Below are 21256 nucleotides of genomic sequence, written 5' to 3' on the forward strand. Positions count from 1 at the left end.
AGAGGTGATAGAATGCAGACCATTTACGATTAGGAGCTCTAACCAGATATTCCACGAAGTTCTAATCAGGCACACCAAGTTCACTTCATATTTTGAACAGATAACACCAGTCTGGTTTGAAACTCAATGGAAATGCCCTATCACTTCCAGGGAGAGGAAGCGGGTTGGGGCCTTATTCTTCAGGAACTAGGCTCCATTGAACTCTAATAGATTTCTTATCTATAGCTTTTTTGTGGTATGTAACTATTAAAACATGTGCCCTATTGATTAGAAGTGTTCCGCGTACATGTGGTATGTGTGTTATTCTAAAAGCAGCAGGAAATTATGAGCCCGTTAAGTCTACCCTAGCTACCATAAAACCTTCTCGCATTGTTTGTTGCGAGTTAACATTGTTTTGGGTTTTTACTTTAATATTTCCCCAGTAAATGAATTATCGTAATTAAAACATTCTCGTCACTCCCCCTCAAGCTGGCAGCACTTAAAGCTATGTTACTGTTTCGATATCCGTCCTTCTCCTCTTAGCTGTTTTTTCTTTTGGCCTTGTACCGCTCCGGTGTAAACTATGAGCTTAAGTCAAGAATACCACTTGCCCTAAAACGAGCTTATGTGAAGATGAATGCAACAATATAACATTTATTACTGCGCAGATATATCTGTATGGAGGTAGGATTCATGCCTTCTGAGACGTTGACAAAACAGCTAGCAGTTCTAAAATAGTACATTCTAAGATTTGCCTGTGAAACAGGGACCCATAAAAATATGCACGACATTGAAAACACACCTAACGAGCCACGAAAACGATTCAGTATGCTTAGCGGCTTGCCGGCTGTGTAGCAATGGTCATTTGGTTTCGTTAGAATGAATGCGAAGTGCGAAAACGTTTGTGTATATCTCACCTGGCGAAGGAGAAATATGCGACTGTAAGACATTTTCACGACATTTGCTGTCTGACTTCAATCTTATTTGAAAGATGACGACGACAATGTCGGCGCAGGGTGCTTTTCTACTATATCGTCTGCTTTACGCAAATTCAGCACAACCACCAACCACCATAATGACATTCCAAACATGAATTTAAAAGTCAAGATAAACTTCTTTACTGAACATTGTCACAGAAAGAACGCTAGCAGACGACGGACCAGGAGGAGGAGGACACACAAATATGCGCTAATACAACGTTCTTGTTCAGCCGCAGATGCCGACCTTGACACTTGCCTGACCATGGTGAGTAGTTCCGGTGCTGACGGACTTAGTTCAGTGGCGAACGTAGACTCTTTCTAGAGCAACAGCGGCACGTCCTTGGGACAGTCACTGAATGTAGCGTTCTTTCGCTGATAATGAACAACCAACTCGAGCAGCTACATACCCTTTTCAATTAATCCCAAACTATCAAAAAGGCTCAGCCATTCAGGAGGCCCAAGGAGAGTTTTTAAGACATCCCACACATATCTTGCTTTCTTTATGAAAGTTTCATGCTTAGAGCGATCATTTTCATGGGCGTGAGGGACTTGCCTCCTTGTCTTTCAAAATTTGCCGAGACTCAGAGCCAATAGAGAGTTCTCGAACAGGGGGGACCTTGTCGGTTAGGGGGGTAGGTAATAGCAGGGCGCGAGCATGCTAAGAGTGATTGTCGCCCCCTTCGCCCATTCATCGCAGCATTCCGCGCGCCCCATATATAGACTTCTGTCGTACGAGATGAAGTTGTAGTTCTCCGATTAAGGAACGAATTAGTGACCCATCGCTGTAACGTTCAGTAAGTTGAAGATAACGCAGAGAGCTATGGACCTAAAAATGGTAGGTGTAACGTAACACATAGGAAGCGTGCAGACGGACTGAGAAAAGTAACCTTAGTTAACGACATTATGGTGGAAATAAAGAAGAAGAAATGGCAGGGACAGGACATGTAGTATGAAGTGATGATAACCGATGGTCGCTAATCGCAGCAAATTAGGTTTCAAGGTAAGGAAAGCATAGCCGGGGGCGGGAGAAAGTTAAGTAGACGGATAAGGTTAAGAAGTTCTTTAGAGGCACTTTGGTGCAGCTCGAACACTGCCGGGTGAAATGGAGTAACGTGGGAGAGGCCTTTGCCCTGCAGCGGGGGTAGTCTGGCAGATGATGATATTGTTTTATGCTTGCTGCAAAGGACGTAATCGGCTGAGGTACGCAAATACATTTCTCATGAAGACAAGAGAGTTTGTGTTTTGGTGTCGTTTAAAGAAAAATTCCTTTATGTAAGATTTTACAGATACTATCATTTTCATTCACATCTGGTCCTGAGCTTTTACGGCACGTTGACTCTTTACAAATCGACATCAAGACATGAACTAGGTCTCCAAATAGCTTTTTTAGTTTCACGCCGCTTAGATATTTTGAAAAGAATATGGGGGCACACAAATTATCATATGGGAGACAGTTTGCACAAAAAACTGCTTGTAGTGCCGGGTGTTTGTTTTGATAAGAATCTGCTGACAGTGGATGCTGCCCCGTCGGTGGGAACTATGGAAAAGAAATAAACGTATCCTTTTTGATGCAGTATTTCAATTTTGCCGAGAAACCTTCAAAACTGTATTGTTTTTTAACAGTCGCCGGCATGCGGCCTTATCACTATGATTCTGGCACGCGTATCAATTCTCTACCCCGCGTTTGTACATGCTCATTGTCGCGATACGACATGTTATTTTTCTTTGTCCCGAACAATGCGCAGAGATCTGTCTCGAAGATGCTGATCGCTTGCCTATATTTCCCTTCCCATAGGGTTTTCTTGGCGGGAAATACTGAAGTGGGTTGCCATTACCTTCTCCAGTGAATCACATTTTGTCAAAACTCTCGCCGTGACCTATCTATCCTAGATGGCCCCACACAGCAGAGCTCACGACTTCATCGAGTTTCGCTAGCCCCTCCGCCCCGACAAGGCAGTGATCCATGAAGGTGGCGTGATTTGGTACCATAGGAGAAATTGTGCGCTTGGCAAATGCCCAGACTACATTGAGACTTTTCATAGTGAAAAAGGTCTCCAGTCTATAGTGGGACTGCAAGCCAGTGAAGCTTTGGGACCTGTTAAGTGTACCGGTAACGCTCCAAACATATCTCCCACATATGCTCCTCTCAAATATTTCAGGTATGTCTTTGAGGGACTCGGTTGCCTGAAACAGCCATATCACATGGTTCTGAAGATTGGAACAGTACCGGTCATGCAGACAGCCCATCGTGTTATTTTGACGCCGGAAGAATTTATCAACAAGTAACTACAAAAGATAGTACGAGCTGAAATCACTGTAAAACAGAATGAGCCTACTGACTGGGTAATCCACTGGTTGTCGTCAAGAAAGACGGGGCTCTGCGAGGTTGTTTGGATCCCAGGCAGATCAATTAGCACGTTAAGAGGCCGTGCTCATTTTCCCCTCCTAAGGCGCGAAGACTTCGAAGCTAAGTTGGCGGACACGAAGTACTTCAGCTCCCTAGATGCTAACTCGGGGTACCACCAGATACCATTAGAGAAGAAACGGCAAAGATATGCACCTTCTCGTCACCTTTTAGCGAGATGGTTTTTGCGGTTGCCGTTTGGAATATCGTAGATCTTCACCTGAAGAACAATGACCCATGGTCTAGGCGGTCAACCAGGAGTGCTAATATACATTATTGACATTTAAGTGTAGGGCGCAACGAGACAAGAGCACGGCGACCATCTAGTAGCTGTCCTAAAAGCTGACGAAAAAGCGCGCTTGGCTTACATTACACAAAGTGCAAGCTGAACGTGACCGAAATAAGGTTCCTGGGTGATATAAAACCAGAAATGGCATATCACTCAATGCGCAGGGGCATATCACTCAAAGCTGATGTTCAACGTCTTCTTGGTGTCCTGAACTATTTTAGAACGTTCGTGCCATGGCGGTCGGAAAGAAAGGCGTCGTTAAGAGATATGCTATCAAATGTCGCTCAAAATTTCAGAGGACTGAAATCCGTGCTAGAGAGCGGAGGAGCGCAACTCAAGCTTTGAACACCGCTCCCGTGCTTGCAACCTTTGATGCTGGAAGGGACAGCAAGATAGCATGCGATGCTTGGCAGAATGGGCTAGGGGCGGCTGTCCTGTATTTTCATTCTAAGGAACCGCGACCCGTGGCTTACGCCTCGGGTGTTTTGACACCAGCAAAGCAGAGGTACGCTCAAATTGAAAAAGAGGTCCTTGGCATTTGCTTTCGATGCGAAAAGCTTCATCACTTTGACATGACAGACGTGCCGCACGAGCGGCGAACAATCTACCTCGGCACCATATTCGCATACTAAGTAAGAAATGTCTGCATGGAAATAGCCCGATATGGCTCTTTATATTCTATTGCAACGTACAGTTCAAATCTATATCTGTTACTGCCGCTGGCATGTGTCCTTATCAGTATGATTCTAGCGTACAGATCAATCCTGCATTGTTTTTTTATTCTTGTTGTCCCTAGATGCATATTTATCAGTTTCTTTGTCGCGAAAGATGCGCCGAGACGTGTATCTAAGATTTCGCTCATTTGCATATGTTCTGCAATGTTCTAGATAGCGCTAGTGACTGTTTGCGGCTTCATCTAGACGTTTCTGCACCGCCTTTGAATTGAGCGCTGACGGTTGCGATGGGTGCTTGTAATTCGACGGCCAGCGAGTACGTTTGCTGCTATCGCCGCCGAGTTGTCCAGTTATTTTGAGTGCGCTAGGCAGCTCAAGAAAGAGTTAATTACGGTGCTTCTACGTTTGTGTATCCATTTGTGATCACGGCATTGTCGCAGCCATGTGAAAATATATTCTGTTCACTTTAGAAAATATTTTAATATATATTCCTGTTGATTTGCCAACACAGCAGTAAAAAGGGTTTCTTAAGCAATGTTTGACTCGACGATGTGCAGTTGAGTTTATAATCGTTCAAGGGTGGCTATTTTATTACCGATTATCATGGTAAATGAAATACCCTGCTGTCTGTAAACTTGCTGCTACTAATTAAATTATGGGTAGGTATATTGCTTCTTCATTCCACATTTTCTTTAGTCAGCATTAGTGGTTCCTTTGTAGTTATCACACATTCGAAATCGACAATAGACGATGATTGTGTGTGTCGATCTATAGGCCCCCCTAAAATTAGAGACCTACGTAATATACAGTGCTTAATTGAGTAAGCGCAAAAAATTATCGTCTAACTACACTTTCGACCTAAAGAAACTGAAGCGAGTTCCTCCTAACAGATATTTATCGACTTCTACAACTAAGACCATGCACAGAAGAAGAAACCCCTCACACCTTTGGTTTAAACTCGCATAGAACAGTTTTCTACTGTAAACGATGTGCAAAATATCTCATTCTACACTTTTTTTATTTGTCTCCACTTCAACACAAATCTGTTTTGGTTACTTGCATTAAGCCTTTGGTGATGCCTTTATGAATGATATGAAGACAGTAACCCACCCGTGAGAACGAGCATAAAAATAGATAACTTTTCGGGAGCATGTCATCTAGTATATAAATTTGTATCTTGATATAATACCTGCAAATTCACTGTTAAGAATATTTATAGACTATTTATAGAATATTTTGTAACAAATATTCGTTTTTAAGTATACTGTTTAAAATCACTTACAAAAGATAAATTCTACTATTTCAGAATACTTTATGACGTTTATCTCATAACTTATAAAGAAAATTCCTGTTGGAATTTCTTGCAGTCTTTCTCTCTATTTCAATGGAAATGCACAAAAGCAAACCCCAAAATCCAACCGGAATTAAAGAAGTACTTGTTAATTATACTGCAATGAGCAACAAAAAGGATTGTGATTACATGTTCATCCAGCAGCGCTTTGTATTCAGTGCTTGTTGCTGTGATTACCGTGGCCCGCCCACAAGCGCTTGCGTTTCTGCGGGCACCCGCTATTTATTGCATGTATATTTCTCGCAATAAACTTCACGTATGTATGTATATGCTGGTGAGCGGCTTTTGTGTTTGTAGAGAAAGACTGATCTTGTAGCTGGCTGCAGCTATTGGCTTTGGGTGTACACCCTCTTTTATATTGTGGCATACAGGATAAACAGATTGCTGATAGTCAAGTTCGACTCGTCGAAGGCTGGCATTGATAACCGGCCCCTGGCTACCGGCGCATGCGTCGCGCCTTTTCCCCCTCTCGTTTTATCCTTTCTTTCTTTCTAGCGCTTTTCTGTATGTTCGCAAGCCGAGAATAAACGTGCGGTCATTCGCCGGGCGACGCTGTCTGCGGTGGTTGTTTATTGACGCTGTGGTCGGTGGGCCATACGCGTAACAGTGGCGACGAGGACGGACCTGAAGGAAGACCCAGCACATGACAGCGGGAAGGATACAAGCCCGGCCCCAACAACGAGCCACAAGCTACCGGAGTTCGACGATGAGAAAGATAAGTGGCAACATTACCTGGTCAAAGTGGAAGCTTACTTTGAGGCCAACAGCATCAGTGACGATAAACAGAAAAGGGCTTTGCTCATCGCATCCCGAGGCACAAAGACCATGGCAGTGCTATGCGGAAAAGTTGCACCGTTGAAGACAAATTCCCTGAGCTATGAGGACGTAGTAAATACCCTAAACAGCTACTACGACGCAACGCCCCATGAAATCTCGGAGAGTTTCAAGTTCTTCAACCGGTCTCAGAAGGCGAAGGAGTCAGTGCAGGAATTTATAATTGCCATAAGACAAATAGCGCAAAATTGCAATTTCTCATCAATGTTGGAGAGAATGATCAGAGACCGTATGGTATGCGGCGTCAGATCGAAGAACGTACAAAAGCAGCTGCTGGCGAAGAAAGACCTTACTTTACAAGAAGCAGTGGCTCTCGCGTTAGCTGCAGAAAGTGTGGAAGTAGACGCCCAATGCATGACTGGCAACCCCGAAGAAGGGAAAGTAAACAGTATCGTTCAACGCAATGAGCCTAATATAAAGAAGCAGACCCTTGGCGCACAGAAATAATGCTGATGTTTTAAAAACTACGGACACAAGTACACAGCTTGCCGCTTTAAAAAGCGCCGGTGCTTTCAGTGTGGTCAACAAGGCCATCTGGCAAAAATGTGTCTGTCAAAAGACCGGGTTCACAAAACACTGACAGTAAAGGCTCAAACCTTGGACGACGAAGACAGCGATAGCAGCGCATCCCAGATTTGGTCCTTGAGTACAGCGCTGTCGCTTGTGCCACCCATTCAGGAGAACTTCGCGTGGAATGGCGTGAACTTAAAGATGGATATTGATACTGGTTCGCCGGTCTGCGTGATTCCAAAAGCAATCTTTGAAAAGCATCCTCAGTGCTGGCCGCCTCTTGAGAAGGCAGCGATAAAGTTATCTTGCTACCTTGGCCCATAGCCGGTACTGGGTGTCCTCAGTATGGAAGTTTCTTATCAGGCTGTGACAGTGCAGTATAACCTGATGGTGAGGCCCAAGTCTTTGTGGCCGAGATTTATTACAGAAGCTGAAGGACAGAGACCGAGCTGTCCTACACGTGAAGGCGCAAGCTGAAATAGAAAGCGTGGCGCCCCAAACGGTCTCGCCAACTGCTTCGACACTACTGCAGCAGCACGCTCCCCTGTTCTCAGAAGGTACCGGACTCATTAAAGGCCCACCGGCACGGATACATCTGAGAAGCGGAGCGATTCCAAAATCTTGCAAGGCAAGAAAAGTTCCTTTTGCTCTTCGAGAAAAAGTCTCACAGGCGCTGGACAGGCTCCAAGCTGCTGGTATAATATCCTCGGTACCTTACTCGGAATGGGCTACGCCCATTGTTCCGGTCTTAAAAAAGGATGGCTCAGTGCTCATCTGCGGAGATTTCAAAGTCACGCTAAACCCGATGTGCGAGATCGAACAGCACCCGCTCCCAGTCATTGACGACTTGTTCGCCAGCCTAGCCGGAGGAGAGCAGTTCAGCATTTTAGACCTTCGGGACGCCTATGATCAAGTCGCGCTGGACAACGACTCTCGCATGCTGACAGTCATTAACACGCACAAGGCGCTGTTCTGTTATAATAGGCTACCTTTTGGTATCGCTTCAGCGCCAGCCATATTCCAACGAAAAATCGAATCAGTCCTGCAAGGGCTGAGCGGGGTTCAAGCATATCTCGATGATGTGCTGATAGCGGACAAGAAAAACGATGACTCGAATTTGCAGGCAGTCCTGCGGCGTTTCAGTGAAAGTGTCATCAAGCTGCGCGCCGATAAATGTCACTTAAGCCAGGAAGCGGTACAGTACCTCGGTCACCGTATTGATGCAGGTGGATTGCACCCACTGGAAAAAAATATTGATGCAGTTAGGTTGACACCTGCAACTCAAAATGTCACTGAGTTGCGTGCATTCCTTGGCCTAATTACATTCTACAAGTTTTTGCCCAACATGTCCAGGTTACTGGCTCCTTTGTATAGGCTCTTGGCGAAAGGATTTATGTGGGTGTGGAGTGCTGCAGAAGAGGTATCATTTAAATGCGCAAAGAGCTGTTTGTGCGCGGCACCTGTGCTCACTTATTTTGATCCGCAGCGTGAATTGCTGTCGGAATGCGACGCTTCGCCTCATGGCATCGGCGCCGTACTTTTTCACTGCATAAACGGTAAAAACACACCCATCGGATTTCGCTCTAGAGCACTGACCGCTGCAGAAAGAGGGTACTCGCAGATCGAGCGGGAAGCTTTAGCCCTGGTGTACGGTGTATCGCGCTTCCACGACTACCTCCTCGGCAGGGAGTTCACGTTGGTGACGGACCACCGGCCCTTGCTTGGCCTCCTGAAACCAGACCGCCAGACTCCCGTAATGGCCGCCGCACGTATTCAAAGATGGGCACTCCTTCTGGGCGCCTACAAATACAAGCTGCTGTGTAGGCCCGGCAAAATGATGCTAAACTCGGATGCCCTAAGTCGATTGCCTAAATCGTTGCAGCAAACGGAGGCCAACCCTGAAGGAGCCTCCGAATTTATCCTGGCCATCAACGAATGGGACGAGCCGGCGGTTTCCCAAAATTAGTTGCAGGAGCTCACTGCAAAAGACGACGTGCTGTCCAGTGTCTGCAGGTATGTCATTGAGGGTTGGAAAGCACCCGCTGGCACCGAAGGCTCGGAAATGAACCATTACTACAAAAAGCGTCTGGAGCTGTCGGTTGAGGCGGGGCTGTTGCTGTGGGGTCATCGAGTGGTAGTGCCGAAAGAGGCAAGGGGCCGATTGCTGAAGTTACTGCACGAGGCCCGCCAGGGTATCGCAACTATGGAGAAAGTTGCGAGGTCAAACTTTTGGTGGCCGGATATCGACCAAGACATCTGCCGGATTGCGTCAGGATGTCGAAACTGTGTCCAGGCTTTGCCAATGCCTGCTGCACGAGAACCAGTCAGCTGGCCTGCTACCAATGAAAGGTGGTCACGACTTAATATCGATTTCGCCGGACCAGTCCAGTTAAAGACCAGCCCTTAGGGAACAACAGGCTAATGTTCAAAAAACAGTCAATGATCTGTGCTCTAAATTTTTGGAATTTGAAAAACAAATAACACGTATAGACACCCTTGAAAACACTGTGCGTTTTCTTCAGAACAAGATCGACGACTTAGAAGATCGAAGTAGACGATCAATTCTGCTAGTGTTCGGAGTAAAAGAAGAATCCGATGAAAACGACGACGATCTTAAGCAAAAAGTACTTCAGGATATTTTTTCAGAGAAACTTGGAGTCTCATGTCCTTCTGTAGGAAGGATCCGCAGGATTGGTAAGCCGGGGAAAACAAGACCTGTCATTGTCTTTTTCCAGGATTATAACGAAAAACAGAGTCTTGAAGAATGCGCATAAACTTAAAGGCGAAGACATATCGCTGCAATGTGATTATTCTCGTAACACACTGAGAAAACGCAAGCTCTTGTGGGAAAGTGCCAAACAAGAAAAGAAAGGCGGCAAAGAAGTAATTCTGCTGAACGATAAATGTCTGATGAATGGAACGCTGTACACATGGGATGACGCCAAAAATGCTCGAGTGAAGCTGCCAGGCCAGGCTTCCAGGCGAGAATCTGGCAGGTCAGATCATCAGAGCGGCTCGCAAATACCTTGACTTGCGGCTCCGAGTGATCACATATTCAGACTAATAAACCTTAATGCACGCAGTGTTCTAAACAAAACAGAAAAACTTGAGGCTATATTACTTGAATATGATCCGCACATAGCTGTAATTACGGAAACTTGGCTACGAGATGAGATTGATGACACAGACGTTTTTCCACCCGGCTATCAAGTATTTCGTTGTGACAGGCCTTCTCGTGGGGGTGGGGTAGCGGTTCTTGTAAAAAACGGCTTTTGCGCTAATAATCTAAAGCAAATCGCTGGACATGAAATTATTTCTTTAAAAGCATCCTGTTTCGGTCAGTCTTTCCTAGTTTTTGCAGTTTATCGACCTCCAGATTCACCAGTAACATTCTTAAACAAACTTGCTGATCATATGAACTTGCTGATCATAAGGGTGACAGGATTATATTGGCGGGAGACTTCAACCTGCCAGGAATCGACTGGGATTGCCCATCTCTTGTTTCAGGCTTTGGTGCGCATGCTGATACGTTATGTAACATAATGCTTTGTCATGACCTGCAACAAGTTATCAGAGAACCAACACGTGTGCAAGGCGATTCCGCGTCTGTGCTTGATCTTGTATTCTTGAGTCGTTCCACCCAGAATTTATCAGTATCAGTTGAATGCGGCTTGTCTGATCACAGTATGGTCCACATTTCATTTCCTGTGCGTGATATGAACAAAATTCCTATCGCTATAACAATTCCTTTCAAGGATTTTTCGCATGCAAATGATGAAAGTGTGCTGGATTATTTTGAATATTGTCTTGTCTTTTTTGATGAATCTGACGTTGTTGTATTATGGGAAAAGTTTTAAAAAATATGTTTCCACTGCATAGTTCCGACGAAAATGAAGAAAATACGTAAAACAAATCCTTGGATCAATCGAAACATAGTGCATCTTACGAGGAAAATTAAACGGTTGAAACGGAGAGGAGCCTGCTTACCTATAATTCAAACTCTCAAATTGAACCTCACTGAAGAAATTCAGAAAGCAAAACGGTACTATTTTGAGCACACACTACCAGGATTTATTCTTGACTCCCCTCAAAAGTTTTGGAATAATCTAGCAGAAAAGAAAAAGCCTATTAACCGTATTATGCATGAGGGTGCAATTCTTGTTGACAAAACTAACATCGCTGAACACTTTAACAGGCACTTCCATAGTATATTTTCAATTCCAAATCCATGCAAATTGCGCAGTGATGCATTTTGTTTCCCTGATCCAGACATAGTATCTTTGCAAGGATTAACTTCACTGTTGTTGAATCTCAAGACTAAATCTTCTCCTGGTCCGGATAAAATCCCCAACATCTTTCTGCGTCGTTATGCAGAAACTATTTCTAAATTTCTTGCAATAATATTTCGCACCTCATTTGCCACAGGAAGGCTACCTCCCGACTGGAGAGCAGCTTGCGTTGTGCCTGTTTCTAAAAAGGGTGACATGGCATTTGTTGCTAACTATCGTCCCATTTCACTCACTTCCACATGTTGTAAATTGGCAGAGCATATTTTAGCTAATTATATAACCAAATTTCTTGATGACAATGGTGTACTCTCTTCTGCTCAACATGGTTTTAGGAAAGGTTTATCCACTGTGACCCAACTAATATCGGTTATCCACAGCTTTGCAACTGTCCTTAACCGCTCAGGGCAGGTCGATGCCATTTTTTTAGATTTTCAAAAAGCTTTTGATGTTGTACCGCATGCAAAATTAATCTATAAACTTGAACTAATTGGTCTACCTAAATTTTTAGTCACGTGGGTTTCGTCATATCTCACCAACCGTGTACAGTTTGTTAACATTGATGGTTATCACTCAAATTCCTTACCAGTTACCTCAGGCGTTCCACAAGGAAGTGTACTAGGGCCGTTGCTATTTCTCATTTATATAAATGATATCGTTACTGTCATATCTGAACCAGTCCAAATCAGGCTCTTTGCTGATGATTGCATTTTGTTCAACGAAATAAATAGCCCTAAAGATCAAATTCTCCTCAACTCTAACCTCCAGAAAATTCACACATGGTGCAGTAGTTGGGATATGCAGCTTAATGCCGCAAAATCTGTTTTTATGAAAATAACCTACAAAAAACTAGTACATTCATTTCCATACCCCCTCCCATCGCATCCTCTTGTAGAAGTTACAGAATATAAATAGCTTGGTGTTACCATAACTAACAATCTAAGTTGGAACAGTCATATTGCCAATACATGCTCATCCTCCTACAGAAAACTTGGCCTTCTTCGCCACAAACTTAAAAATGTCCCTGCCAAGGTAAAGCAGTTAGCATACTACAGCCTCATTAGACCCAAACTAGAGTATGCTTGTACAGTCTGGGATCCTTACACCAAGAAGAATATTGTGGCATTGGAAGCTATCCAGCGGAAAGCCGTACGCTTCATGTTTTCAAAGTACCGCACATCTGACTCTCCCTCCATTTTAATGAATGAGAACTCCATCCCACAATTGCAAATACGAAGAAAAATTCAGAGACTAAAGTATCTATTTTTGCTAAAAAACAACAAACTTGCTATGAGCCCTGAACCTTACCTTACGCCCCTTACAACACGTCCAACAAGACATCATCATGCACAATGTGTAACTCCGTATCAAGCCAAAATCAATGCATTTAAGTATTCTTTTTTCCCTGGTACTGTTGAAGAATGGAACAAGCTGCCTTCTGATGTAACAATGTCCATTGAATTGCTGGCGTTTTAACCATAGTCGTGTTTCATATTGGTGTATATTTTCTTGTTAGTGTTGAACATGTCTTATCGTAATTTGCTTGTCACTTGTGTTTAGTATGTTACTTTTGATGAATTCATATTTTATTGCATTGTATTCTTTTCGCCCCTCCTGCTAGGGCCCAGTTAGGGCCTGCAGTATTTGGTAAATAAAATATATAAAATAAATAAATAAAAATGTTACTGATTGTTGTAGACTCGCACAGTAAATGGATTGACGCTATTCCTCTCGCTCAAGTCACGTCGAGCAGCACGGTAGAAGCTTTACGTACTTTATTCAGCCAGTTTGATCTGGCTCGTACGGTTGTTTCAGACAATGGCACACCATTTACTAGTCTCGAGTTTGCTCGATTTATGGAACGGAACGGCATAGTGCATATTCGCACGACACCATATCATCCTCAAAGCAATGGGCTTGCAGAACGCGCAGCCAGGGCAATTAAGGATGGTCTGAAGAAGATGCGTGGCGTAAATCTAGCAACCGCCCTCGCTAGGGTACTGTGCAAGTACAGAAATGCTCCGCAGCTGTCCGAAATTGTCTCCTTCAGCGCTGCTTTTAGGGTATCAGCTGCGCACGAGAATTGACATGTCTTTTCCTCCCAGGAAACAGCCCCCACCGCACAAACGATCTGCAGATGAAGGCTGGAGTTTCGCCCCGGGAGACAACGTTTTCTTTAGGAACTATGGTGTTGGGGATAAATGGACACCAGGCAAGGTGAAGTCCACTGCAGGCGCACGACTAGTATCCGTGGAGACTGAAGATCATCAGATGGTTCGCCGACATGTTGACCAAGTACGCAAACGCTACACAGAAGAACCGGCTGCGTCAGAGGCCTGAACATCTGGGTTGTCACCTGGTCCAAGCCACAGCGCACCAGAGTCGGAAGTTCACGAAGATGACACACCCCCCGGAGCCCGTGCTGCGTCCGTCCACCCGTGTAAAGAAACCAGTGCTACATTACGGTTACTGGGGGGAAGGAATGCTGATAGTCAAGTTCGACTCGTCGGAGGCTGGCATTGATAACCGGCCCCTGGCTACCGGCGCATGCGTCGCGCCTTTTCCCCCTCTCGTTTTATCCTTTCTTTCTTTCCAATGCTTTTCTATATATTCGCAAGCCGAGAACAAACGTGCTGTCATTCGCCGGGCGACGCTGTCTGCGATGGTTGTTTATTGACGCTGTGGCCGGTGGGCCATACCCGTAATACAGAGAATAGATGTTTTGTGCTTCCAAACAACGCACATTCAACTGCACACCACATATCAACCGCTGCGCAATTACCCGCTTGAAAGTATTGACGCTTGATGCTCGTTCTTAAAATGCACAAGCCGCGAGGAGAGGTGTGAGTGTGGTGCTATTTCTTTAAAGCTGTAGCACACAGTAGCCAGCCAGACTTCCACATTACCATTACTGTACTCCAAAAATTGCACACCAAACAACTCGCCGTTCGGGCACACATATTTACCTTAACCAGCACTCGTTTCGCTTCTTCGAGGACCTTCCTTCCATCTCGGGCGGAACACAAAAGGTAGGTGAACATAACCACGTCAAAGTAGCCGTCCGCTAGCTGTGTCATGTCTTCACCGTAGCCCTGGACCCAGCGCTCAAGTTCGACCTGCAGCAAACATCAGTGGGCAGATATGCATATTTAGTAGCAAAGCTGAACAGCTCCGTTGATTTTAACTGCGATCGAAATATTCAAGAGCAAATCTGTTCACAAATTTTGACATCGTGTGCATCGTATGACTCAGCCGTGGTGACGTGATTGAATACTTCAGCCTAGCGTTTCATTACGACTATGATTTGAACTTCCGGAGATAACTGAAAAGTTTCATAGGTGAACAAAATAATTATTTAGTTTTATTACGTCCATATTGCTTTGTGGTTTCGTCTGATTATATTACTAAATTAATTCTTGCTATGCGTGCACGCAATGCAGTTGCTTGGTTTAAAACAACTTTTTGGACGAACACACTACATTTATATGGCCGCAATTTGAAACATGTCCAGTCGGTTTTTTAGCGAGCTGTTGTTTTACACTATACAGTTTATATAGAAACACCCAGCGTGTTGTAGGGAACGAGGCCACCTTAAAGTGATGAAATGTAGCAGAACAATAAGCATAAACGATATCATATGAGACAAGGAAGGCATTATTTTGGCGGATGCATTTGTTGCAGTAACCCAGGAGCTGTATCAAGATTTAAAATGCAGCGAGAATAATAGGGATAATTCATAATAGGGATAATAGAGCGAGCAGTGCAAATGGCACGACGAATTATGAAATGAAACCCTAAGCTATGGACCAGGTAAGCGCTTGTCTGTTCAAGCACGGTCGGGAAGTTTTTTACAATTTCCGCCCATTATGCACAATGCATCGCGATGTGTTAACGTGAGAAGTTGGACAAGTTTGTAGGTACTCATGGTAAACAAGCGCGAAAGAAAAACTTAGAAGAGAAGACAGCACGACACGTGTGCTGTTACACTATACATCGCGATCTAAGTGTAACAAAACTTAGAAGCATAAAATTTTTGTAATTCTTGAAAGTAAGAAATCAAGAACTTTACAAATTACAAACTGATCAGCTCCCTGTCGATATTCTATACGGAATTCACAAAGGCGTTCGAAAATCGTTAATGATTACTTTCAACTTCAATATTGTCACGGGTTCTATCGCTACCCGGACGGCAGTCCAGAAAGACAGGGTCAAAGGACGGGGTTGAGGCACAGGAGGCAGGGAGCAGGCGCTTGACCAGGCAAAAGCAGCGGCGTCCCAGAACCATGCGCACTCCGCAGAACTTCCTCTTCTTCTCCCTCCAGAACTGACATGGTTAGCACGGGTTACACTACTCCTCCCCCTGAAAGGCGCATCGTCCCGATGCGCGCTCCAGCGTAACTGAAACGTTAAATCAAGCAGAACTCAGAGTCAGAGTACGTGGTTCTAGCGTTCACAGTAGGTTTTGAGGCGAACCACATGCACCACTTCAGGATGAGGGGGCCGACGAGATGTGCTCGAAACAATCGGAATCACCTCGTAATTCACGTCGCTTATACGGCGAACGACCTCGTATGGGCCAAAGTAACGTTTTAGCAGCTTCTCGCTGAGACCGCGACGGCGAACGGGAGTCAACACCCACACTTTATCACCAGGTGCAAAATGAACTTCACGATGCCGGAGGTTGTACCTGCGTGCATCGACGTGCTGGTGGTCTTGGATGCGTAGTCGTGCCAACTGTCGGGCTGCTTCTGCGTGCTGGGTTACCAGTTGGACATCGTCGTAAGAGTAGGCCTCCGGCTCATGAGGAAGCATGGCGTCAAGCATAGTAGTCACCTCTCGGCCATGCACCAGGCGGAACGGCGAAAACCCGGTTGTTTCCTGAGTTGCGGTGTTATAAGCGAAAGTTACGTAGGGAAGAATATCGTCCCATGTACGGTGCTCGACGTCCATATACATAGATATCATGTCGGCCATAGTCTTATTAAGGCGCTCTGTGAGCCCATTCGTTTGGGGGTGGTATGCGGTAGTTTTCCGGTGGTGCGTGTTGCTTAAACGCAAGATCTCTGCCATTAGCTGGGACACGAACGCGGCACCGCGATCTGTGATCAAGACTTCGGGAGCACCGTGACGGAGGACGATGGACTCGACGAAAAACTTCGCTACATCAGCCGCTGTTGCAGAAGGTAAAGCTCGCGATTCAGCATACCGCGTGAGGTAATCAGTAGCAACAGCAATCCAGCGGTGTCCCGAGTTGGACGTAGGAAAAGGTCCGAGCAGGTCCATTCCTACCTGCTGGAACGGAGTCATAGGCAGCGGAATGGGGTGAAGATGTCCTGCGGGTTGTACGGGCGGAGTCTTACGTCTTTGACATTCGCGGCAGGTCCTGGTATATTGACGAACAGTCTTAGCAAGTTGAGGCCAGTAATACTTGGAACGAATTCGGGCGAGTGTTCGGCTGTATCCCAAATGCCCGGAAGTTGGGTCGTCATGACAGGCGTCCATAATTTCATTACGTAGGTCAGCCGGAATAACCAGTAGCCAAGACCTCGCACTCGCTGCGAAGCTCTTTTTGTATAGCAAATTGTTGCGAAGACGTAATGCGGGTAGAACGCGCAAGAAGACGCGTGGAATGGTGCCTTCTTGACCTTCCAGATGGGCGATTACTTCACGGAGTTCAGTGTCGTGTCGCTGCCGCGCTGCCATATCGGCCCTGCTTGTGGTACCTATAAAAGCATCTTCATACTCGTCTTCACCGTCAGACGCTGATTCTATAGGGGCTCTCGAGAGGCAGTCAGCATCTGTGTGCCTGCGACCGGACTTATAAACTATTGTAGCATCGAATTCTTGCAACCGAAGGGCCCACCGTGCAAGTCGCCCTGAAGGGTCTCTCAGAGTGCTGAGCCAACATAGAGAGTGATGGTCGGTAACCACCTGAAATGGGCGTCCGTACAAGTAGGGTCTGAACTTATTAATCGCCCAAACTACCGCGAGGCATTCTTTTTCAGTGGTCGAGTAGTTAGTCTCCGCCTTCGATAATGTTCGACTTGCGTAAGCGATTACACGCTCGGTCCCGTTCTGTTTTTGAATGAGCACGGCTCCGAGGCCCTTGTTGCTGGCGTCTGTATAAACTTCAGTCTCGGCGTCCTAGTCAAAGTTCCCGAGTACAGGGGAGGTCTGTAAGCTTTGTTTAAGGCGGTCGAATGCACGCTGCTGTTCATCCGACCACTGGAAGGCGACGTTCTCCTTAGTGAGATGAGTAAGTGGTGCAGCGACATGAGAAAAATTGGGAACAAAGCGCCTATAGTAAGCACAGAGGCCCAGAAACCTCCGTACGGCGTTCTTGTCCGATGGTGTAGGAAAGGAGGCGACGGCGGCTGTTTTATCGGGATCTGGACGAACGCCCGCGCTACTGACGACGTGGCCAAGGAATTTTAATTCATCGTAGGCAAACTTGCACTTTGGTGGCTTCAGAGTGAGGCCTGCGCTTCCTATAGCTTGTAGTACTGCTCTCAGGCGAAGAAGATGATCGGAGAACGTGCTTGAGAAGATTACATCATCATCAAGGTAGACCAGACACGTTTGCCACTTCAGTCCGGCCAAGACGGTGTCCATAACGCGCTGATAGGTTGCTGGGGCGGTACAGAGGCCGAACGGCATCACTTTAAACTCATATAGACCATCCGGGGTGATAAAAGCAGTCTTCTCTCGGTCGCGCTCATCAACTTCGATTTGCCAATAACCACTTTTCAGATCTATGGATGAAAATAACGGGCATGTCGTAGATGATCAAGTGGGTCATCAATGCGAGGAAAGGGATAAACATCCTTTTTGGTGACGTTGTTGAGACGGCGATAGTCAACACAGAATCGAAGAGTGCCATCCTTTTTCTTTACTAGTACCACTGGAGCTGCCCATGGGCTGTGCGAGGGTTGGAATATATCGTCGGCCAGCATTTCTTGCACTTGGTTCTGAATAACTTCACGTTCTTTGAAAGAAACTCGGTAAGGCGACTGACGAACAGGGTGAGCAGCGTCATCGGTAATTATTCTGTGTTTGGCAATGGTCGTCTGGCGAACTCCGGATGACGTAGAGAAGCAGTCTTGGAATTCTGCAAGCAGCGCTATCAGTTAGGCCCTCTCGCTCACAGAGAGATTAGGTGCAATGCTTACACCCAAAGGTGCATCGTTCTGCTGCGAAGAGAAAGAGGAGAAAGCACCTTCGGACAGGGCAACAACTTGAATAGGGGCGGTAATGCTTTCCATGGTACCGAGAGCCGTGCCTTTCGTAAGGCGCTGTGGAGTGCCACAAAAGTTGGTGACTAGGACGTCTACGCAGCCAGTATCCAGCTGCGCGATACCTCGAGCAACACCAAGACCCCGTTCAAGAAGCAGCTGAGCACTTCCTTCCAGCAGAACTTCGCCAGAAGCAACGTGGTCGGACGTGACAGGGAGAAATACGCTAGACTGGGGCGGTACGGTTACGTGCTCCGCCAAAACGCGTGCCGTGCAAACTTGGGGCTTTGTTTGCGCAGAGGTATATCGAGGTTGACGAAGCGTGAGGCGGCGGTCGGTAAAGTCGATTACAGCGCTGCAATCACTCAAAAAATCCATGCCGAGAATAATGTCTCTGGAACAATTCGATAGTGCAACAAAGGTAACCGGGCACCTGAGACCGTTAATCTCAATACGAGCAGTGCATCTGCCGATTGGTCTCACGAGGTGGCCTCCAGCGGTTCTAATATCGGGGCCATCCCACTGCGTCGTTACCTTGCGAAGTCAGCGGCATAGCTCCCCACTTATAACAGAATAGTCTGCACCGGTGTCAACGAGTGCCGTCACGTCGTATCCGTCGATCACAACATCGAGGTTATTCTACACTGTGGCGCGACGGTCGTCGAAAGCTCCGTCGGGGAGTTCGTCGTGAAGTTCGTCAGAAAGCTCGTCAGAAAGCTCGTCGGAAAGCTCGGCGGGAAGTTCGGCGAGAAGTTCGGCGCGAAGTTCGTCGGGAAGGTCGTCGGCTTGATCGTCGGTTCGCGTGGGGGAGCGGGGCGAAAAACGTGGAGGCTCTTTAACAGGAACGGGTTCGGCAACGTCACCTCCAGACGTCGCCGGGCTTAGTTTTCCCGATGAGGGGACATTCTTTGCCGTCGATTGCTGCGAAGGGGAGATTCGTATCGGCGGGACGGTGTCGAGCGAAGGTCGCGACGTGAAGACCGGTCGGGTGGTGGTGAACGGCGCAGATAATCCGCGATGTCACGGGGTTGCTCGCCGAACTCCGGGCGGGGAGCATTCCGCTGGAAACCGCGAAGACCAAGCTCGCGGTAAGGGCAGCGACGGTAGACGTGGCCTGCTTCTCCGCAGTGGAAGCATAGTGGGCGTTGGTCGGTTGTCCTCCACGCGTCAGCCTTGCTCATCCATTGCTGCTGCGGACGAAGATCGTACACAGGGATACGGGGTTGTGCAGGCAAGTACTGACGGCGAGCAGGCGGCGGTGGTGGCTGCTGCGGGGGCGGGCGACTAGCAACGGACGTCTCAATGGGCTGAGTAGGTGAAGAAGCAACGGAGCAATGTGGATAAAGGGCACGTTGTACTTCTTCGCGGACAGTATCTGTGAGGGCGCAGGATGCCGTACCATCAGCAGGTGGAAGCACCTGCCGTGTTTCCTCGCGTACAACTTCGCGGATGATCTCGCGTAGGTTTACGGTGTCGAGGGAACCAACAGGGAAGCGAGCTGCTGAAAGGTTCGAAACGCTGGGACCTCCAGCAAGGCGACGATAATGGTCCGCTCGCGTAACCAAGGCTCGCTCAATGTTCGTCGCCTCATTTACAAATTGTGCCACTGTAGTCGGCAGATCACGAATAAGCCCGCCGAAAATGTCACTCTTGACGCCCCGCATGAGTGCACGCACCTTTTTTTCCTCGGTGGCACGGGGGTCGGCACGGGAACTAAGTCGTAGGACGTCTTGAACAAAACTCGTTACAGTTTCGTCGGGTCGTTGTACTCTTGTTTGCAGAAGGTCTTCTGCTCGCTGTCGCCGATACTGATTGGCGAACGTCCATCGCAGCTCTTCCTTACAGGTGTCCCAGGATGTAAGGGAGGCCTCGTGGTTTTCGAACCAGTGCCGAGCCGTACTGTCCAGGCAGAAATACAAATTCTGAAGGCAGTTTTCGGCATTCCAACCATTGTGGCGGGCCACACGTTCGTACTGCTCCAGCCAATCCTCCACATCTTCGGAGGCATCGCCATGGAACGTGGCAGCCGCTCGAGGAGCCATGGATAGGTACACCACGGACGGTGCGAGAAACGAGTCCGACTGTTGACATTGGGTCGTGGTACTCCGGGCCATTGTAAGTTGTGGAGAGCCGGAGTTCGGCAACAGAACAAATTCAGGAGCAAGCCCTTGAAGTCGCCGGCTGGCACGTATCTCGACCTCCTCGTCGAAGGGACGGCGGCTGAGACTTGGGGGCGAACTCAGAGTAGCGGGTTTTGAGGGGCTGTGCTGCATTCACCCCGCATCTCCACCAGAATGTCACGGGTTCTATCGCTACCCGGACGGCAGTCCAGAAGGACAGGGTCAAAGGACGGGGTTGAGGCACAGGAGGCAGAGAGCAGGCGCTTGACCAGGCAAAAGCAGCGGCGTCCCAGAACCAGACATGGGCATCCTCACGAGGGTGAACCCTCATGAGGGCATCCTCACCCTCACCTCGTGAGGATCTGACTCGGTGAGGTGAGGGCGAGGGAGGATCGGCGCTGAAAAATTCGTGAGGACGAGGGTGAGGGAGGGCAGAGGCGGTGAGGGGAGGGTGAGGGAGGGAAAGATACAGAGTTTGAGGGGCGAGGGCAAATGTTCCACGAAAGGCGTAGTTTCTGCAGTAAGAAAAAAACACGCGGCAACCCGAAAGGCATCAGGGGCAACACACTTTCTCCTCCACTGGGCATGTGTTGTATA

The 21256-nt window shown here is 47.1% G+C and overlaps 1 protein-coding gene across 1 annotated transcript in view; it reads right to left on the reverse strand.

Moving 5' to 3' along the window:
- The window catches only part of LOC146209847 (thiol S-methyltransferase TMT1B-like), an 85157-nt gene that overhangs the window by 24309 nt on the left and 39592 nt on the right, over positions 1 to 21256 (reverse strand). Inside the window, exon 2 of the mRNA XM_084581295.1 lies at positions 14274 to 14423. Within this exon, the coding sequence (XP_084437421.1) occupies positions 14274 to 14423 (150 nt within the window). The remainder of the gene's footprint in view (positions 1 to 14273; positions 14424 to 21256) is intronic.

The sequence above is a fragment of the Amblyomma maculatum genome, chromosome 1 (assembly GCF_055883805.1).
Source record: "Amblyomma maculatum isolate TAMU_Amacu chromosome 1, ASM5588380v1, whole genome shotgun sequence".
NCBI lineage: Eukaryota > Metazoa > Arthropoda > Arachnida > Ixodida > Ixodidae > Amblyomma > Amblyomma maculatum.